This window comes from Boleophthalmus pectinirostris, unplaced genomic scaffold (genome assembly GCF_026225935.1).
Source record: "Boleophthalmus pectinirostris isolate CB_2022bp ecotype Guang Dong unplaced genomic scaffold, ASM2622593v1 HiC_scaffold_6, whole genome shotgun sequence".
NCBI classification, from domain to species: Eukaryota; Metazoa; Chordata; class Actinopteri; order Gobiiformes; family Gobiidae; genus Boleophthalmus; species Boleophthalmus pectinirostris.
The window spans coordinates 24847468-24865502 of record NW_026571447.1 but is presented as its reverse complement, the minus strand read 5'-3'; the positions used below and the strand labels follow the sequence as shown (position 1 = coordinate 24865502).

The window sequence follows — 18035 nt, the reverse complement described above, 5'->3', positions numbered from 1 at the left end:
GAAAACCAAACCCAAAAACTGATACTAAAGTGACAACCACAACATGTGAAATTAAACAGAAGTGAAGTTTATTGCATCATTACACACAGTATTGCGTTTTGTTTGTCAAACAAACTACTGCCAAAACTTGCATGTGACAATGATTTCCTCAGACCAGTGGAGTGATATTTCATATATTATCCACTTTTAAAAATAAATACAAAAAACAAATTAAAAAATACATATCATTATATATTTTAACAGCAGCATGTGTGTCCCTGATATTTGCATAGAATCATTTCAGTACAAAGAAGTTGCGTAACAGATAGAAAAGGTCTCCGCTGTCACTGGGTTGTTGGCAGTGTCTGCTCAGGTAATCCCAAGAGCGGCGCTTGCAGTAGTCGAAGAACAGCTGCTCTGCTTTCTTCAGAGTCCTATTTAGGTCCAGAGTTCCTTGAAGACTGCACAGAAAAAGCACTAGTTACACAATGTGCTCTGCCCTTCACTAATATATTCACCTCTGAAATAATATGGTTATACTTTAAAAATTGGTCCCAGTCCTACAGATTTGGGCTGTGATATTATTTATGAAGTTCACACAGATACAGGTTAAAATACCTGGATAGAGCCTTACCTGTTTGCAAACTGTATTAGCTGGACATCATTTCGACACCTTAACAGAAAGCCCCTATTTTCCAAGAGGATGGCCGCACAGATGAACAGCTCAAACGTGAAGTCTGGGTTGATGCTTTGCAGATGTGTTTGAGAACCACTGTCTAAACATAAGGACAAAACATAATGTACATTTAAACCCAACATGCACGTTGACTGGTATTTATCACAAAATCTGGGGTCCTACCTCCCTTATGGAGAGAAAACATTAGGTCCCCATGACAAAAATTATAAGTACAATTATAATTGGATCAGCATCATGATTAAAGATATGTGTTAAAATAAGTGATGTTTTTTTTTCATCGAACCATAACACAAAGTAAGCAAAGCCATATCGGCTTGTCAAAGACTGATCTCATCAGACCTCAAAAGCTAAGCAAGGCTGGGCCTGGGTAGTACTTGGATGGGAGACTAGGAATTCCAGGTGCAACAGTGGGGTGCTAGTCAAAAAAACTGTCAATATGTCCTTAAGCAAGATACTTCACCCACACTGCAGAATATGAAAGTGGTGTGTTGGTGGTGGTCAGAGGGGCCAATGGTATAGATTGGCAGCCATCAGTCTGCCCCAGGACAGCTGTGACTACAGTAGTAGCTTACCACCACTGAGTGTTGAATTAATAATGAACTGTAAAGCACTCTGGGTATCTTGAAATGCATTATATAAAAATGTAATAATTCTTCATGCCCCACACTCAGTTTAACACTACAGGCATGGCAACAGAATGTTGGCCATTAACAAACTTACTCAATAACAATTGTCAAATGTTTGCAGACTAACATATATGAAGAGTGTATTCACCTGAGGCCCTCTTTTGTGCCAGTCTTTCCTGGTACCGTACGCGTTCCACTTGCTGAGAAACCAGCTCTAGGTGGTCACAGCTCAGGATCTCAAACAGACGCAGAGCCTCGCTGTGTTCAAACTCCCTTTGAAAGCCCAGCAGTAGCCATCTTACACAGAGCAATGGTATAGATCAATTAATTTCTCTTTATTATTCACAAATTTAATTTTTTTAAATGAACTGAAAATACCTGTGACAAAAAGTGAAACTCTCCATGTTGTTAGTCATTAGGTGGCCATAGAGCTGTGGGTCCAGCTCTTTTAACAATGCTGCCTCCAATTCTTAAACACCAAACACCCACATCAACAACCCAAATAGAAGTGAAATTACTTTTGTTTTATACATAATATTAAGTGTTATATTCTAATTATATATATTAACTAAGACAAAATGTCATCTCTTCTGTTCATCATGAATTTATCACAGAAATTTTATTTAACCTTTAGCTTTAATGTAATTACCTATTTTTCGGTGCAGCCCGTCAGCTCTGAAGTCCTTTGAAAACTTCTCCATGTAACAGGAGAAACTCCAAAAAGTGTCCACTTCTGAGTCCAGAACCTCCAGGAAGCGGCTGCACAGGTCATTCATTCCTTGTGCATAACTCACTTCTGTGTAAGATATTGTTATTCAGATGTATATATGAATGTTACAGATAAGAATTGACAGGGCTTGCAAGTTTTACCTGGATGAAAAGCAGCATAAGTGATGAGGATGTCTCTTAAGACCAAGAGATTACCTGAGCCCTCACCTCTGCACAAATACATGAAAAATATAACATAATCCATCTTTGTCTCAGTATAAAGAATGATTGGCCAGGCAGAATGGAAACTATGTTAATTTGGTATCAGTTCAAATATTATATCCAATCCTCCAATTTTTTTCTCAGTCAGGACATGTTATTAAATTCAACATTTATATTGTTTTGTTTTTGGCAACTGCTTTATTCTATCCTAAAATAAATAAGTAAAGTAAATACATATATAAGTTAAATAGATCATAAGAATTAGTTTGCAGTTAAATGGCAAATGGCAAAGTGAAAACTTTCAGCACAAAGTCACAGTCAAACCAAGGGGTGAGACCATGATCACAAACTAACATAAAATATTATGTCATACTCTGGAACATCTTTATGGGTAAAAGCAGATGGTGAAACCCCACTAGAAAAATACATTGTGCCTTTAAAATCTCAGAATGGATGTGACCAACTGACTTGTAATAGCTCAGGTCTCTGTTTGTTCGTGGCACGTCTTTGTCTATTATTCTTATTGCTTCCTGCAGCTCTTCTTGATCCAGTGTAACCCGCTCAAACAAGATCTGCCCAAACAAATGAAGCAAATACAACATGTAAAAAAGGACCTCATATATGTCTCTATTTATTCAGAAAATAAACACTAAAACCACACCAAAGGTAAATGACAGGGCTTATTACCAATATTACACAAAAAGAGTGAAGCAAAGAAAATTAAAACAACAAATGTAAAAACATTACTCTGACTAAACAATTGATACAAATCACCAAACACTGGAGTTAGTTGAATTTTAAAAAGGGATTGAAAAATGGGAAATCTGCCCCACCTCTCCCTTTAGTAATCATTCATACATTTGCAAGGTGCGTGAAGTGTGTCTGAACCAGAGCTGGGGCTGGTGAAAGCTCCATCGACTGAGCCACTAGTGTTATTGTGTGTTATTGTGTATTCAAACCTGCGCCTGGAGCTCTAAGAAGCCCAGCCTCTCTCTGATCTCATCTCTGTACTCCAGGGACTGTTGTTTGACCCGAGCCTGTCTCTTGTTGAAGTATTCAATGGCTGATATTAATGCCACTGTAATTACAAAGACAAAACTCATGAAGCATCAGTTGTTTCAGATTGGAAACCTACACTAACAAAGCCATTTACCATCTGTCCCATTGATGTGCATGTTCACTGTTGATGGAAATAAATGCTGCCACTTTCCTTTCATGACCTGGTATCGGACGACCAACTGCTCCAGCAGTAGGGGGCGCTCCAGAGTAGTGGAGCTGCAGGGGTACATCCCAAACAGAAAGCGCCACACAAGGCTTCTCTCATGAGGTAGCAGACCCCCTGGGCCAAAAGGAGAAAAAAGTTGAGTTGGTTTGGTACTAGGCCTATTAAAACACAGACAAAGAGGAAATTCAACAATTGCTAACCATGTATGACAGAATATAATGATGGTGATCATTAGGCTATTATACATATTTTTCCACCATGCTCATCTGAATAATAGGGCATCATGCTTTTGGCTTGAGGGTGTTTTGTCTCTCATGTGATATTGACTTCTGAGAAATCTTGCAAACTCATAAATGGTGCCTGTGTTTTGGGGCAAAATACTGGCTGTTAATAACCAGTGTGACTGTAACTCAACGATCACTTGACCACTTGATGTTAATCACCCTGGCCTTTATATAGACTATTTAGGCTATATAAGTTAAGACAATTTATTTAGAAAGAGTAATATTAGTATCAAATTATATTGGTTTAACTCGCTGTAACTTTAATGCTTTCATTGAAATTTTGCCAGAGTTTTGCCAGAGCCAAATAATAACCTATATTTTTAACATTAAAATATTGCTTTGCCACAGCCATATCACACATTTTTGGGCTTAATATGGTTGATTTGTCGCAAATGAAGCCAACAATAAAGATGGCCTAAATTACGACAGTTTAATACTTGTGTGATAATAATAAGTACCGTTTTTGAAAACATGCCTCCTCAGTCTGGACTCGTCCACCCTGCCCTCCGCGTCCATGACTCCAGGTAAAGTGATTCGTGCTGCGGCTAGAGCCGGACAGCTGAGCGCCGCCACTGTCCTGTGTGCCTCTGTCCGGTGCCTCTGTCCGGTGTGCCTCTGTCCTGTGTGCCTCTGTCCTGTGTTCCTCTGTCCTGTGTGCCTCTGTCCTGTGTTCCTCTGTCCTGTGTGCCTCTGTCCTGTGCGCGGCTCCCGCGTGCGCCTCTGCTGCTGCACCTGCGTGTGAACGGTCCATGAGCGCGCGGACAGGTACCAACCGTTCGGATGAGCGAGCGACAAACCGACATCCTCCTATCCCAAAGCACGCATTTTGACATAAAATTAATGGACTTTGGTGACCGGCAGGTTTGAGAGATAGATGAAGTAGTAAACCGTAGAATATGATTTAAGCCACACAGGCTGAGCGCTCGTGAAGCAGCTGGGAGTCATATGACCGCACCTTGGGATCCGAGTTAGGCTCCACATTCCAGGTGGAGCTTTAGGGCGATGCACGCACACTTGCTCCATCTAGTGGCTTCATCTAATACTTCACTTTTTGTCTTTAATTTAATTTGAACTAAGCTATGTAACTTTTATATTGGGGGGTGCGGCACCTACTTGTCCCCATGGGGATGTGGGCTTGATGTTTTTCACAGTATATGGAAAAATATTCAGTTTTGTTTGCAGCAGCTAAAATACCTAGAAAAACATGTAGCTGTTAAATCTTTGACTTTACAAATTACAAATCAGATTACCTTTTTGGGTATAACATACTAATGGAAGGTTATGTTATGGGTTACAGGTTCTACTAATTAGTCCACAGGTTTTAATTAATTAATATAAAATATGACTTTAACTAGCACAGTTTCAAAAAATACATTTTGATTTCTTATTCCAATGCATTGGCTGTAGAGTTACTGGGCGGACTCAGTTGGGTCTGAAGATTGTAAAGGATTTTCATGCATTAGTCAATTATAATTTATTTTTAGAAAGAGGCTAGGACTTTATTTTCTCAGAATGTTGACAACTGACATACTCATACTACAGTGTTCACTTAATTTCACACTATAACTAACAGGAAAACACACCCACCTATCACACTGTAGCTCTGTTTGTTAAAATAGATAACTTTGCCAGTAAACTGTGAGAGGTTAGATTGCTTTGTCACTGATAATGCTGCACTTATGGATTTCTTTTATGTTTGCACTTATTATGATATCTGGTACAAATGGTAAGGGACATTTATCTTAATGATATAGTCTATTAATCAGTTAAAATGAATATGTTTTTCTTTTTTCAACATAGGCGAAGGCTGGACAGTTGACCTCAGAGAACATAATGATGTAGTCTTTGGTTCAGATGTTGTCATCCCATGTAACTTTACCTATCCATCTGAGCACCACTCAAATGATGTGAAAGTTTTCTGGAAGAAGAATGAAAACAAAAATAAAGGGGGAGATCATAATCCATTTATTTTTCACCCAGATTCTTCTCAAATTATTGAAAAGTACAGAGGAAGGACTTCACTGGTTGGTAAGAAACATCTTAGGGACTGCTCTCTTAAGATTAAGAACGTACAACAGGATGAATCCAAACTCTATGTGAGAGTCATGCTGCAAAAACCATACAGTTTCTACAAAAAGTCTGTTTCTATTAAAGTAAATGGTAAGGACTCATTAGTAAGCAGTCACTGTATATAGGATATTTGTATATTGTAACTCTATGATTGTTATTAGCATTTACAACAAGAAGACCAGTGACCATTGCTCCAGGTAGGACCTTTATGAGTTTTGAAAAGTATAACATAAAAGCAATGACTGATTGGTAAATTTTCTACCATTATTATTTAGATTATCGCTCTTTCTGTGTCGCAGTAATTTTCCTCAAAAATGTTTTTCTAACAACTTCATATTCCTTTATTTTCAGTAGTAGAAGTAACAGAAGTGAAACTCATAACTACACCTCTTGCCACAAGCAGGACAACCACCATTTATCCAAACGAAACACTCACACACTGTAAATTGAAATTATTTATTTGAAAATAATGATCCAATCCAGAATTATAAAACTGTTCTTTTTCTTTATCTTTTACAGTGGCTACAACACAATCTCCAGTCTCCTCATTTCCACTTGTCATAGCTGTTGTAGTTCCCATTGCCTCAATGATCTTTGTGGCGATAGTTTCTTTGATAGTTTTTCTCATCTACAGAAAATGTTGCAGGTAATTTTGAGTTAGTTTTGTGTCTGTTTCATTAGAATTCAAATTAAGAGGAATTAAAATGTATGACAAATAGGTTATAAACACTCAAGAGCATTTGGAAAATAAAGAATTAGGTTTTGTTTATCATTGAAATAACTTCATAATATATCATAACTTGGCTTTTAACAGTATTTTTTACATTTGTCTGTTGTTGTTGTTTTTTGTTTTTTTTTGTTTGTTGTTGTTTTTTTTAACATTGGACTGGTTAAAAAAAGGTAAGAATCATAAATGTTGTTTTTTCTCTCTCAGGTCACAGTCTTTAAGCAGAACTACATCTGGATATTACGCAAACTTTAGCCGAAGCTCTGCGAATCGGACCAAAGGGTAATATATTATACTGATCTACATTAACCACAATAGGGAAAATTTTACTTTTTCTATTAACTTTTTATTTTGTATTATTTTGTAATTGTTTGGTGATCGTTTTAGGGAATTGTCTGGTTTGACCAAAAACACCCCTCAAGATCCAGGAGAGAAAGTTATTGATGATGAACCTGTGTATGGCAACATACAGGTAAAACAGTATGGTTCTAGTTTATATACATTTCATACTCATTTACTAAAATATGTAAACATGTAAATGTACTTGCTATTGTATACAGTTTTAGAAATGTGATAGTACTTTGGTACATTTAAAATGAGGCTCATATGTGTTTTGATTTTGAGCACATTACAAGTCGTAGTTGTCACAATGCATTGACATCTCTGTCTCTGTTCTTCCACTGGCACTGGCAAGTTCAGCATGTGTCAGATAAAGAACTAAAATGCTATTAAAAATGTATTTCAAAGAAAACTATGGAACTTTGAGGAGTTTTTTCATACTTTGTACTGTTAATTTGACAACTCTTAATGTAAATGTAAACTTAATTTCATACTTTCAGTTCTTTTTTCAACACTGCTGTGACTACAACTGTGTTGTACTAATAATTGTTTGTGTTAACAGCCTCTGTCACACCAGCCTGACACTTCCGCCGACATGGATGAAAGTATATATGCTAATGTTTAACAAAACTAAAGTATCTACTCAAGCTTTAAAATGTTAAAATGTGTGTAAAATTACAACAATGCACTGATTTTTGCTTTACCCTTGTGGATTTGATAGTTATATTTTGAAATATTATTGCATATAGTTTGTTGTAGACTTAAGACTAAAGGGTGTAGTAGGCCTATGAATTCAAAATGAAATGCTACAACTACACCCTATATTTTTAGTAATGAACAACAGTGCAGCAGTAACAGTCAGTATAAAAATGCACAAAGATTGTGCTGAGTTAGAATTTATATGAACCACACATATCACACAACTTTTTCAGTTCTGCCACAAAAAGCTGATCTGCTGAAATACTGAACTTTGTATAAATGCTTTGTCAGTAAATATCTTTAACGACACTCTGTTTGAACTATATCCTTGTATTGTGTAAGAGAAGAGTCTCATTTTACATAAATACAGTTTTGTCTAAGAATGGGTATGTATCATATCAGTTCTTGTGTGTCTAGTATCATGATAATACATGTGAAGTGTCTATTGTGGTCACTTGTTTCTGAATGAGCCTTTTGACTATATGGCATGACTAAGGCCAACAGACACTGAAATCCAGCAAAAGATAAATAAATCATATTTTCTGTAGTAATCGTAAACTTGTTTAAACTACTTGATTTTGTTGCATATACACTTCACTCTGCACTTTATTATGTATTAAGCTGTTTTCCTCACTGTGTGATCAATAAAGTTCTTTTTGATTTCCCTGATATCCCCATATATCTTGTATCCAATAGAAAAGATGCAGCAGAGGTCCATGGGCTGAATACCAATGGGGTGAGCTGAAGGGATTAAGACTCATTAGCTCGTCCTCATGTGACTGCAGCTCCCACACAATACTACATTCTTCAACATATCACCATTATCAATAATCTGAAGCAAGTGGCCTTAAAATTGTCTTCAAATGAAAGCATTTGACAGTTTTTGATTATGTTACTTTGTGGCAAGCTGTTGCAGTTAAGAGATTTGAACATGTGACATGACAAAAAATGAATAATAGAAAGTGCACTATGCCATTTTTCTGGTAGAAATTTGCCTTCTGATTGTCCCCATACAGACTGCTTTGCTTTACATTTTATATTTACATTACATTTTACATTTACACTTTACATTTTTAACAGTTTGGTATTAAAATGGTCTGTCTTGCTTTTATTCACTTTTTTTTTTGCTAAAAATACCAAGTACTACATACATGCACTTCAAGAACAGGTTTCCCTCTCCATACATCTGACCTGTAACTTGTCATGGTTGCATCACCTGCTGAACAGTTTGAAAACAAATGAAAAACAGCTCCCTCTTGTGGTTGTTACAGTTAACTGCCAGCTTTTGCCACACAAGATACATTCTGGTACTGTGAACAGAAGACGTGAGCTTCACTGTCAGGTCTGTTAGTTGTCTTTTACTTGTTTTAGACATGTCATGTGTTCCTTTCACCAAACATCTTATATTACAGGATAGGAAGAGTCAATTTATGTCAGACATTAGCATACACTGCATCATCCTCTGGATCAAAGGTCTGCAGAAAAAAGAGAGAAATGGTCATTTGTGTTTATTTGAACAGTGCGATTATTACAAGATGACACTGGCATACCTCTTCATTACCATATGTGTGATCACTGTAATCTAAATCTGGGTAATGGACATCAGGACATTTCTTTCTGTTGGATAGTGGCAAAAACAAATCACATATTTGGACAAAGAAAACTACAATGTTTAAAAGAAATTGTTGCTTTTACCTCATTGGAGCAGTGTACTTTGCACTCTCCAGTCCTAGGTCATGATTGTGTTTAAGAGAAGTAGACTCACTGTTACGTTTTCTCTGAGAACTGCAGAAATACACACAGTTCACTTTGGAGCATACAGTCCAACACAATGCTGAATCTTAATTGTCCTTATAAATATAATTCAGCTTTATTTAATCATGTACATACATCAAATAGCACTGTGAGATTTTACATACCATTTTCTTGCCACTACTACGAGGAGTATGATTAAAAGCAGAACAGCTGCTCCGATGCTAACACCAATGTAAATATAAATATTGCCTGTAATATAAAAATAAAGATTTTTTAAATGTTTGTTCTGCTTTAAACATAAACAGATTATCTTACTCTGAGATAAAGGCAGTAGCAGAGTGGTGCTGCCCACAGTGTTGTTGGCGATGCATGTGACAGAACTAAACAGTCCTATGTCTGCCTGTAGAGTCACAATTGAGAGCAGGCCATAGCGCTCTGTGGTGGTGTCCAGCAGCTGTCCCTCTGAGAGCAGGTGGACTTCACTGGGAGGGCTGGACTTAGCAATACACATGCACCTTACATGATGACCCTCATGGTAACAGGATGATGCATTTCTAATCTCTGGAGCATCTGGAGTAAACATGGTTTAAAGTTAAAAAGGTTTACTTTATCAAATTGTGAAACCTAGCATCGCCCCAAAAAACCCTTGTGCAAAGCAATATATGACTATTTACATTTTCAAAAAAGTAGGGGTGGGGGTATCTCTCAGCCCCCGAGCCTAAAATGGCCCCTATGATGTCTAAAGAGATCTTAATATATCAGCCGTAGATCAAACATTATAAATGAGTGATTCGCTTCACTGTCCTACACTAAATGGCACTAAATTGCATTGTGGCACAAAAATGGAGCCGAGGCATCCTGCACGGTGCAAACAGACACACCAAACACCATCAAACACACAAGAACACTTTTACAGGGTTCAAGGGCACAACAACATTCTGAACTGAGGGAGATTAGACATTTGTCAGTAGTTACAGTTAAAATTTATAGATCTGCGCACTGCCAGATTGGCTATAAATACACATGTAGGCAACAGTAAAGTGTCTTACATTTAACTGTCAGAACCGTGTTTGCAGTCCTTTGGATCCCTCCTCTGTAGCTCACTGTGCACTCTAGAAGCTTGTTGTGGTCGCTACGACTTGCCTGAAAAGTGAGTGTTGAATTTGTTCGCCACTCAGCGCCCCCTGTCTTTTCATGGTGGACCTGCACGTGTCCTGCACGAGACCATGTTAAGAGCGGTGGAGACTGAGGGCACGAGTGAGACACGGAGCAGTGCGCAGACACTGAATCAGCCAATAGTACTTCCTTTTTCACGGAAATCACAACAGGCTCTGGAACATCTGCATCATAACAAAAGCAATTAACACAAACTGAAAAAGAAACCTAACTGTGCCTCTTAAAACATGTTTTTCTCAGGATCACATATAGGCCTATTTTTTACTCATTGTTCTACAGTCTTAAAACAAATTATGGTATGTAGTATTATAGTAATTAGCCTCAAGATTCATATCTTATATTTCTACATATAGCCTAATATTGTGCAAAACTAACCAGTAAAATTAATAATGCATACATTAACTTACCAGTAGTTGTAATAGAAACAGCTTTTTGTTTGTAGGAATAATTATTATATGCTGCAATCTCTATCCTAAAATGGTATGGCCCTTTGTCACTTGTTTGCACAGGATCAATCTTGAGTGAGCAGTTCTTGAGGCGGAGGTCTCCCAGTAACTTTGTCCTGTTTCGATATTGAACCAGTGCTTTCCGCTCTTGTGGGTGGTAAATTAAATGGCTTGTTGAATCAGTCCAAATTCCTGTCAACTGAGTAACATTTTGTTGTGGAGGAGGGTAGTCAAAGGAGCAGGGGATCACCACACAAGAGCCCACTAGAGCCTTGACTGTGGAGGGGATGTCCACGGTCCAAGAGGACGCAATACAATGGCAAACTGAAAAACAAAATCATCAGCATTTAATGATAATAATCTGCATTAATTATTGTGATTGTTCAAAGGTGTTAAAACTTACCACATAAATGAAGAATTAAAACCAGCAGGGCGCACTTAGAGAGACTCATCTTGTCTGGTGGACGCATGCAAATGTTTCCACCTCTTTGTGAGGCACTGTTATTTCCCTTTAGTTTTATGTGGCGAGTCAAGTTTCCGTTCTTCTTTTATTAGACCTTACAGGTTTATTGCCACATGATAGCTGCATCTTTTTTACACACAGGTTCATATTTTTCACATTTTAACAAAACTGAAAAAAGGTAACATTAATATCTGAATTAACACTTAAAGGTGCACCACTACATAACTTTCTGGTGGAGGGTCCGCCAAGCTTGTCACTACACAAATGTTGTTATTTTGGAATGTCCCATAATATGGCATTAAACTTCAAAGAAAAGTTAAAAGTCACAGTAACAATAGATGTTATTCAAGATATTTTTTGGCAATATAGATAGGTAACTGAAGAAATGCAAAATATATATGTTTAATGCCATACTGTGGAACATTTCAGGCAAAGCTATAACATGCAGCTGAAGAAGTAGATGTTATAAGAGTTGCATAGTGCCCCTTTAACATTTGTTGCAAACCTGTACAAAGAAAAACTGTAACATTTCTCAGTCAGTCTACCTTCCCACTCTTAAGACCTTAAGACACCTTAAAATGATTATTCATGCTTTAAAAATGTGATTTGAAAATGTATTTAAACTAATAGTACATCTTTAGAAGAAGTGGGCTCTCACTTCTTCTTTTGAGAGATACAGTTAATTCATTTATAGTTAAGACATATTGTGCTTTATCTTTTGTGAAAATGAAACTATACCAGTCATCTCTCATGATTTTTGATTTGCGTTTATTGTAAACAACATTGAGTACAACAGAAACAAGTGAATTTACTTGTATGAGGACTAAAACCTTAAATGATTATTATGAATTATGAATATAAAAAGCAGAGTAAGCTAATGCTGATGAGTAAAAGTCTTTTCTTTTCATATTCTTCACCAGAGCTGAAGTGAAGCTATACCAGATCTAAACAATATGAGCACAAAACACACAAACATGACAACTTTTACTTCTTGGATATATTTCATAATACATGAAATATCATTTAAGTTCAGTATTTATGTAGTTATTAGTCATTGTAGCAGTTATTTGTTTTATCACATAAAGTCCATACAAAATGGTTTTCACAACTCTTGTGATGCACCTCAGACCTGTGACCGTGGTGACATCCTGTTCACAGTACACTAGAACTAGAACTGTGCTAAAGATGCTCTCATTTTATACTGAAATGTCCCAGTGCTATGAGTGCTAATGGGTGTCATCAAAGCATGTGTCTTATCTCATTAAAGAGTGCAGGAGAATGATGAAGTATTCATCAAGTGTAATTAAAGACTGGACCATCAATCAGTCAATAACAATGGATGTTTTTTTTTTAAAAAAAAAACAATGTATTTATTGAGCTTTTCATTTTAAAATATTAACAAAACATATAGAAACAAAAAACAAACAAACCAAACCAATAACAACATTAATTGCACACAGAGAATTGTCACTGATAATAACAAAGTGAAAACATGTAAATATTCATATGATATTCAGTATTGTACATGTTACAGTAAAAATTACTTATTTTTCAAAAATTCTAGTAAGGGTCTCCAAATGTCCTCGAAGTCCTCAGCTTTTCCTCTCAAAATAAATGTAAGTCTTTCCAATGCAATACAAGATGCCATTTCAATAGTCCAAACTTTTATAGACGGCGTATCCGCATTTTTCCAAAATAAAGCGATAGCCCTCCTGGCCTGCAGGAGACCAAAATCCACCAGTGTGGCTTGTTTTTTTTTTATTAAGAACAAAGTCATTGGGATAAACTCCATATATACAGAGGGTTGCCTGATGAGGAACTTCTACACCAACTACACTGGATATGGTATGAATCACAGATTTCCAGTAGTTCTGAACTTTCCAGCAGTCCCATAAGCAATGGAACAGAGTACCCTTATCATTTGCACACTTCTTACAAATATCTGGAATGCAGGGGGTCCATTAATGTAATTTGACAGTAGTGACATAAGTTCTCATTAACCATTTATATTGTAACAACCGCATTCTAGTGCTGATGGTTTGTTTTTGGGCTTTAAGACAGGCTTTCTCCCAATCAGCAACTTCAATATTCTCTTGAGTGTCTATCATCCATGCTTCCAGCCCATCCTTGCTTGATACTTTATCATGTGACATTAAAGTCCTATAAAACAGGGAGATCTGCTTCTTTCCATTTAAATTTGAGGAGACAATATCCTCTATACTAGATAGAGGAGGTTTACAGAAAATATTTTTAAGCTTTGATGACATAAAGTGTTTCAATTGTACAAACTTAAAAAAAATGTTTCTTGGGGATAGAAAATTTTTGACAAATTTGATTAAACATCAGTAGTTCACCATTTGTGTAAATATTGCCTATATTATTTATACCCTTCTGTGCCCATATTTTGAAACCCCCATCTGCCCTTGCTGGTTTGAAGGCTGCATTACCCCATATGGGAGAAAAACATGAGAACAAAGGTGTCTCTCCAACCTGTTGTAATTTGTATCAAATATCAATAGTATTCCACAAAAAGGGGTTGTAGGTGTGCTTTTTTAATATTCTAGGTTCAGCAGAGTACAAATATTATTTTATGGACAGATGTGAAATTGTTTCCTGTTCTATTCCTACCCAAGATGGTGGATCCTCTGTTGAGAAGTAAAACATTGCAGAACATAACTGAACAGACCAATAATACCATTTAAAATTGGGCAACTGTAAGCCTCCTGTTTCGTAAGGCATGTAAAGGAGTCTCAGTCTTAATCTTGCCTTCTTATTGTTCCAAATGTATCTTAGAAGCAATTTATTTATCTGTTTGAAAAATAATTCAGTCAACGGAAGAGGTATAGACTGAAAAAGATACAAAAACTTTGGTAAAATGGCCATTTTAATAATATTTATTCACCCAATTATAGAGATCGACATTGTTATCCAATTGTCTAATGATTGTTGCACCTCTGCCATTAAGGGATTATAATTCAATTCAACCACACTCCCAATATCAGGAGCAAGTTTGACACCTAAATAAGTAAATCCCTCTCTTGCATTTACAAATGGAGTTTGGACCACAGGATTGAGTCTCTCTTCCTTGTTTAAAAACAAAATGGAAGATTTTGTATTATTAATCACGTAACCTGAAAATCTTCCAAAAATGTTAATTTGATTAATTACATTCGGTAGGCTTGTAGATAGATTGGTCAGAAATAAAATCACATCATCCGAGTAAAGAGATATTCTATGTTCCCTATCACCAATATGAATACCGGACAGGCCCACAACAGCGCGAATGGCCATAGCCAGGGGTTCTAAGGCTAATATAAACAGCATTGGAAAAAGGGGACAGCCCTGGTGAGTGGGCCATTCTAAAACGATAGGTTTGGAAGATATGGTATTAGTAAGGATACTTGCAGTTGGATTTGTATATAATATTTGAATCCATCTGAGAAAAGTACTCCCAAATCCAAACTGTGGTAAGACATTAAATAAATAAGGCCACTCAATTCTGTCAAAAGCCTGACGTGCATCTAATGACAGCAGTGCTGTGTCTTTGTATTCTGCTCGCTCATTGATTATATTCAGTACCCTTCTAATATTGTGGAAACCATGATGCCATTTCACAAATCCACACTGGTCACTGTGTATCAAATTTGGAATATATTGTTCTAGTCGTAATGCAAGAATCTTACAAAGTATTTTAGTGTCACATCCCATTAAACTTATAGGTCTATATGAGGAACAGTCTGTGGGGGATTTATTTGGTTTCAGGATCAGCGTGATTAAAGCAAGTCTAAGGGAGTGCGGTAGAATTCCCGTATTGTATGATTCAAGATACATATCCATCAAAGGAGGTAATAGCCGTTTCTCAAATGCTTTATAGAATTCTATTGTCAAGCCGTCAGGGCCAGGAGCACGACTGGTATTAATACTGTTAATAGCTGCAGATACTTCTTCCAGTGTTAACTTACTTTCTAAATCAAATCTCTCATTTTCTGTAAGTACAGGAAAGACGAGGGAATTAAGGAATACGTCCCTCTCACATGATGTTTGAGGGGATTCTGATTTATAGAGGCATTTATAAAACTATCTAAATCTATCATTAATTTGTTGAGGGTAAAGTTAACAAGTTAACTCATCATCAGATGTTTTTATACTATTGATTGCCCGTTCTGTCTGCAATTTCCTAATTCTCCACACTAAAGGTTTTCCTGCCTTTTCCCCTTGATCATAATAGGACTGTTTAAGCCACAATAGACTTTTTTCATTTTTTTCTGTTGATAATTTGTTATATTTACTTCTCAAGAGGTGCAATTCTTTTTGTTTGGTTAAATAATCTACTTGATCTATATCATATTCCAGTGTTTTTATTTGTCTTTCTAAAGTGAGCAACTCTGCTTTTAATTGTTTGAATATTGAGCTTGTATAACTAATGATTTCTCCTCTGATGAAAGCTTTGAATGCCTCCCACCATGTACTGGCGCTAGTTTGATTGGTGTTTAACTCAAAATATAAATCAATTTTATTTTTTATGTACACAATGAAGTCCTCATTTTGTAACCAGATGGTTTTGAAATGCCAATTGCAGGGGCAATGGATGAGTTTATCAATATGTATATTCAAACATATTGGTGTATGATCACTAATAACAATGCCGTAATACCAGCAATCCTTGATTTTGGATAATAAACTTTGTGAGACAAGAAAATAATCTATGCGTGATCGAGATTTCTGGGATTAAAATATCTCCAACCTTCAATCAGATTCAGTTCTCCACAATATTGTTCCAAAAGCTTCCTTGTTCTTGTTTTAGTTGAATCCGAACCTGTAGTATGGTCAAAAACAGGGTTTAAAGTAGGGATGGGCATTCAATAAAATTTTCTTAATCGATCATCCGGAGAATTAACGATTGATTATCGATTAATCATTAATGTTTTTTTGTATTAAAATTTATCATCATTATTATTACTATCTGCATAAATAAATTCAACTTTACGACATATAAACTGTAACCACTCTAGAGCCACATCAGCCCGTTTGAGATTATAATGTGTTTAATGAAGCTTTGCGCAACTCTCACAGAAATGAAACTTGAAACCGCATGGCTAATTTGCATAAATTAAGACAAGAAAAAAAACATCTTCTGTGCGCTGATGCAGCACGACTCAGTGGAATACAGGTTAGTGTGACCATATTTGCATTTGTCAAAACCAGGACACCGTACGGGGGTGGGAGGTGAGGACTCGTCATCGACATTGTGCTACTCTCACCTGGCAAAGCTTTGTCCCACTGGACACCGAAACATATGTGCTGGTTTGTGCACATGGACTCACACTTGTCCCAACCGCAACGGAAAGCGTGGAATTTCTCGTACAAGTCATCGTTAAATACACATTTGTGCTTCGGTACGTTGCAGGCTAACCAACTGTTTGTATTTGCTCGCTCCTTCTGAGTGCAGAGAGCTACAAGTACGGACCACCGTTTGGTCACGCTACACACAGCAACATACATTCGGTTTTTCTATTAAAATTAACGTAATCGATGAAATTCCTAATGATCAATTATCGATTAATTGACTAATCATGCCCATCCCTAGTTTAAAGTGCAATTAAGGTCCCCACCAATTATTATCCCTGTAAAGTGGATAAAGTAAGGAAGAGCTCTTCAAAAAAAATTTGGGTTGTCCTCTTTGGTCCATATACAGTAACAAGGTTCAAGGTGAGAGAAAAGAGAGTGCCCTGAACTATTACATAACATCCAGCAGGGTCTTGAATTGTGTTAGTAACCTGCAGTGGTATAGTCCTATGAATAAGAATTAAAACACCCCTTGCATAATTGTTATAAGTTGAATACAGCACTTGTCCGTGCCATCGGTTTCTAATGCTTTTAAGTTCTAATTTTCAAAGTCAAGTGACTTTCTTGAAGAAAACCTATCTTTGAATTAAACAATTTTATCCTATTCATGACTAAGTCGTTTCAGGCCCCTGACATTCCAGCTTGTTATCTGCACATTAGCAATCTTTTGTACATTTTTGTTTCCCATACAAATACAGTATACAATACACATTCAGTAAAGTGACTTGAAAGAACATATTGTCTGTGTGACGAACACTAAAGAACAAAAACACCCAGTAATCAACAATAGCCAAAAAAGAGCTATCAAACCCCCCCCATCCCTTACTCAAACCTGAAAAAAATAAGGAGGTTTTACACCAATCCACACACAGGGGAGTGGTTAAACTATACAAGCAAAAAAGAAAAAAAAGTGGCTTGTACCAACCCGCATCCAAGGAATGAAAACTAAGAGCCCGGATATATATATTTTCCAACCCCTTCGTCGTTTTTTTTTTTTTTTTTTTATTATTTTATACCCCTCTTAAAAATACATAAGTAAAATGTAATAACTAGAAAAGCACTCAGAGAGCGCAGACCTCCGCCAAGGACTACAGTCCCCCTCATATTAATTGTGTTTTCCATAAATATTTGTCTCATATCTTTCAATTTGGAATATGAAAGAGGATCCCATTGTCCATCCCTGAGTCAAATTTCATGGGGTTTGGTCAATAATTAACCGAGATATTGAGAAACAAAATTTTTGGCCCCATTTACCACAATGTTAACTAAAATT

The 18035-nt window shown here is 36.6% G+C and overlaps 3 protein-coding genes across 8 annotated transcripts; 1 reads left to right on the top strand and 2 right to left on the bottom strand.

Annotated features, from left to right (window-relative positions):
• Positions 1–50: 50 nt before the first annotated feature.
• si:dkey-238d18.4 (TBC1 domain family member 15) lies at positions 51–4672 on the bottom strand. Its single transcript, XM_055163521.1, has 10 exons — positions 4200–4672; positions 3386–3571; positions 3192–3310; positions 2701–2804; positions 2173–2240; positions 1952–2098; positions 1681–1771; positions 1451–1599; positions 614–755; positions 51–440 (listed from the first exon to the last, which is right to left on the bottom strand). Exons 1-10 carry the CDS (start codon positions 4255–4257, stop codon positions 275–277), a joined length of 1230 nt encoding a protein of 409 aa, XP_055019496.1. The 5' UTR covers positions 4258–4672; the 3' UTR covers positions 51–274.
• A 449-nt stretch (positions 4673–5121) lies between these two features.
• LOC129411759 (uncharacterized) lies at positions 5122–8245 on the top strand. Of its 4 annotated transcripts, none has more exons than XM_055163524.1 (8): positions 5122–5467; positions 5542–5901; positions 5973–6008; positions 6166–6252; positions 6331–6457; positions 6746–6820; positions 6926–7010; positions 7440–8245. In XM_055163524.1, exons 1-8 carry the CDS (start codon positions 5410–5412, stop codon positions 7500–7502), a joined length of 891 nt encoding a protein of 296 aa, XP_055019499.1. In that variant the 5' UTR covers positions 5122–5409; the 3' UTR covers positions 7503–8245. The 4 variants fall into 4 exon arrangements, with proteins under 4 accessions (XP_055019499.1, XP_055019501.1, XP_055019500.1 ...); XM_055163523.1 differs by having other exon boundaries at positions 5128–5467; positions 6163–6252; XM_055163526.1 differs by lacking the exon at positions 5973–6008 and having other exon boundaries at positions 5125–5467; positions 5542–5769.
• Positions 8246–8914: 669 nt separating this feature from the next.
• Positions 8915–11481, bottom strand: LOC110171811 (myelin-associated glycoprotein-like). 3 transcript variants are annotated; one of them, XM_020937602.2, is made up of 8 exons: positions 11357–11481; positions 10915–11277; positions 10381–10671; positions 9647–9901; positions 9496–9580; positions 9272–9361; positions 9127–9193; positions 8915–9051 (listed from the first exon to the last, which is right to left on the bottom strand). In XM_020937602.2, the coding sequence occupies exons 1-8, from the start codon at positions 11421–11423 to the stop codon at positions 9010–9012; spliced, it is 1260 nt and encodes a 419-aa protein (XP_020793261.1). In that variant the 5' UTR covers positions 11424–11481; the 3' UTR covers positions 8915–9009. The 3 variants fall into 3 exon arrangements, with proteins under 3 accessions (XP_020793261.1, XP_020793259.1, XP_020793260.1); XM_020937600.2 differs by having other exon boundaries at positions 9496–9901; XM_020937601.2 differs by having other exon boundaries at positions 9138–9193; positions 9496–9901.
• Positions 11482–18035: the final 6554 nt, after the last annotated feature.

What these genes read in the sequence shown, in the direction of transcription:
- LOC129411759 (XM_055163523.1), top strand. Translation starts at nt 5,410, where the DNA reads ATGCTGCACTTATGGATTTCTTTTATGTTTGCACTTATTATGATATCT. An exon ending in TATGATATCTGGTACAAATG is followed by an intron (nt 5,468 to 5,541) that starts GTAAGGGACATT and finishes TTTTCAACATAG; the next exon opens with GCGAAGGCTGGACAGTTGAC. An exon ending in ACCAGTGACCATTGCTCCAG is followed by an intron (nt 6,009 to 6,162) that starts GTAGGACCTTTA and finishes CTTTATTTTCAG; the next exon opens with TAGTAGAAGTAACAGAAGTG.
- LOC110171811 (XM_020937600.2), bottom strand. Translation starts at nt 11,423, where the DNA reads ATGCGTCCACCAGACAAGATGAGTCTCTCTAAGTGCGCCCTGCTGGTT. An exon ending in TTTAATTCTTCATTTATGTG is followed by an intron (nt 11,278 to 11,356) that starts GTAAGTTTTAAC and finishes TTTGTTTTTCAG; the next exon opens with TTTGCCATTGTATTGCGTCC. An exon ending in ACACATATGGTAATGAAGAG is followed by an intron (nt 9,052 to 9,126) that starts GTATGCCAGTGT and finishes TTTTTTCTGCAG; the next exon opens with ACCTTTGATCCAGAGGATGA.
- si:dkey-238d18.4 (XM_055163521.1), bottom strand. Translation starts at nt 4,257, where the DNA reads ATGGACGCGGAGGGCAGGGTGGACGAGTCCAGACTGAGGAGGCATGTT. An exon ending in CGGGCTGCACCGAAAAATAG is followed by an intron (nt 1,772 to 1,951) that starts GTAATTACATTA and finishes TTGGTGTTTAAG; the next exon opens with AATTGGAGGCAGCATTGTTA. An exon ending in AGTTTCACTTTTTGTCACAG is followed by an intron (nt 1,600 to 1,680) that starts GTATTTTCAGTT and finishes GCTCTGTGTAAG; the next exon opens with ATGGCTACTGCTGGGCTTTC.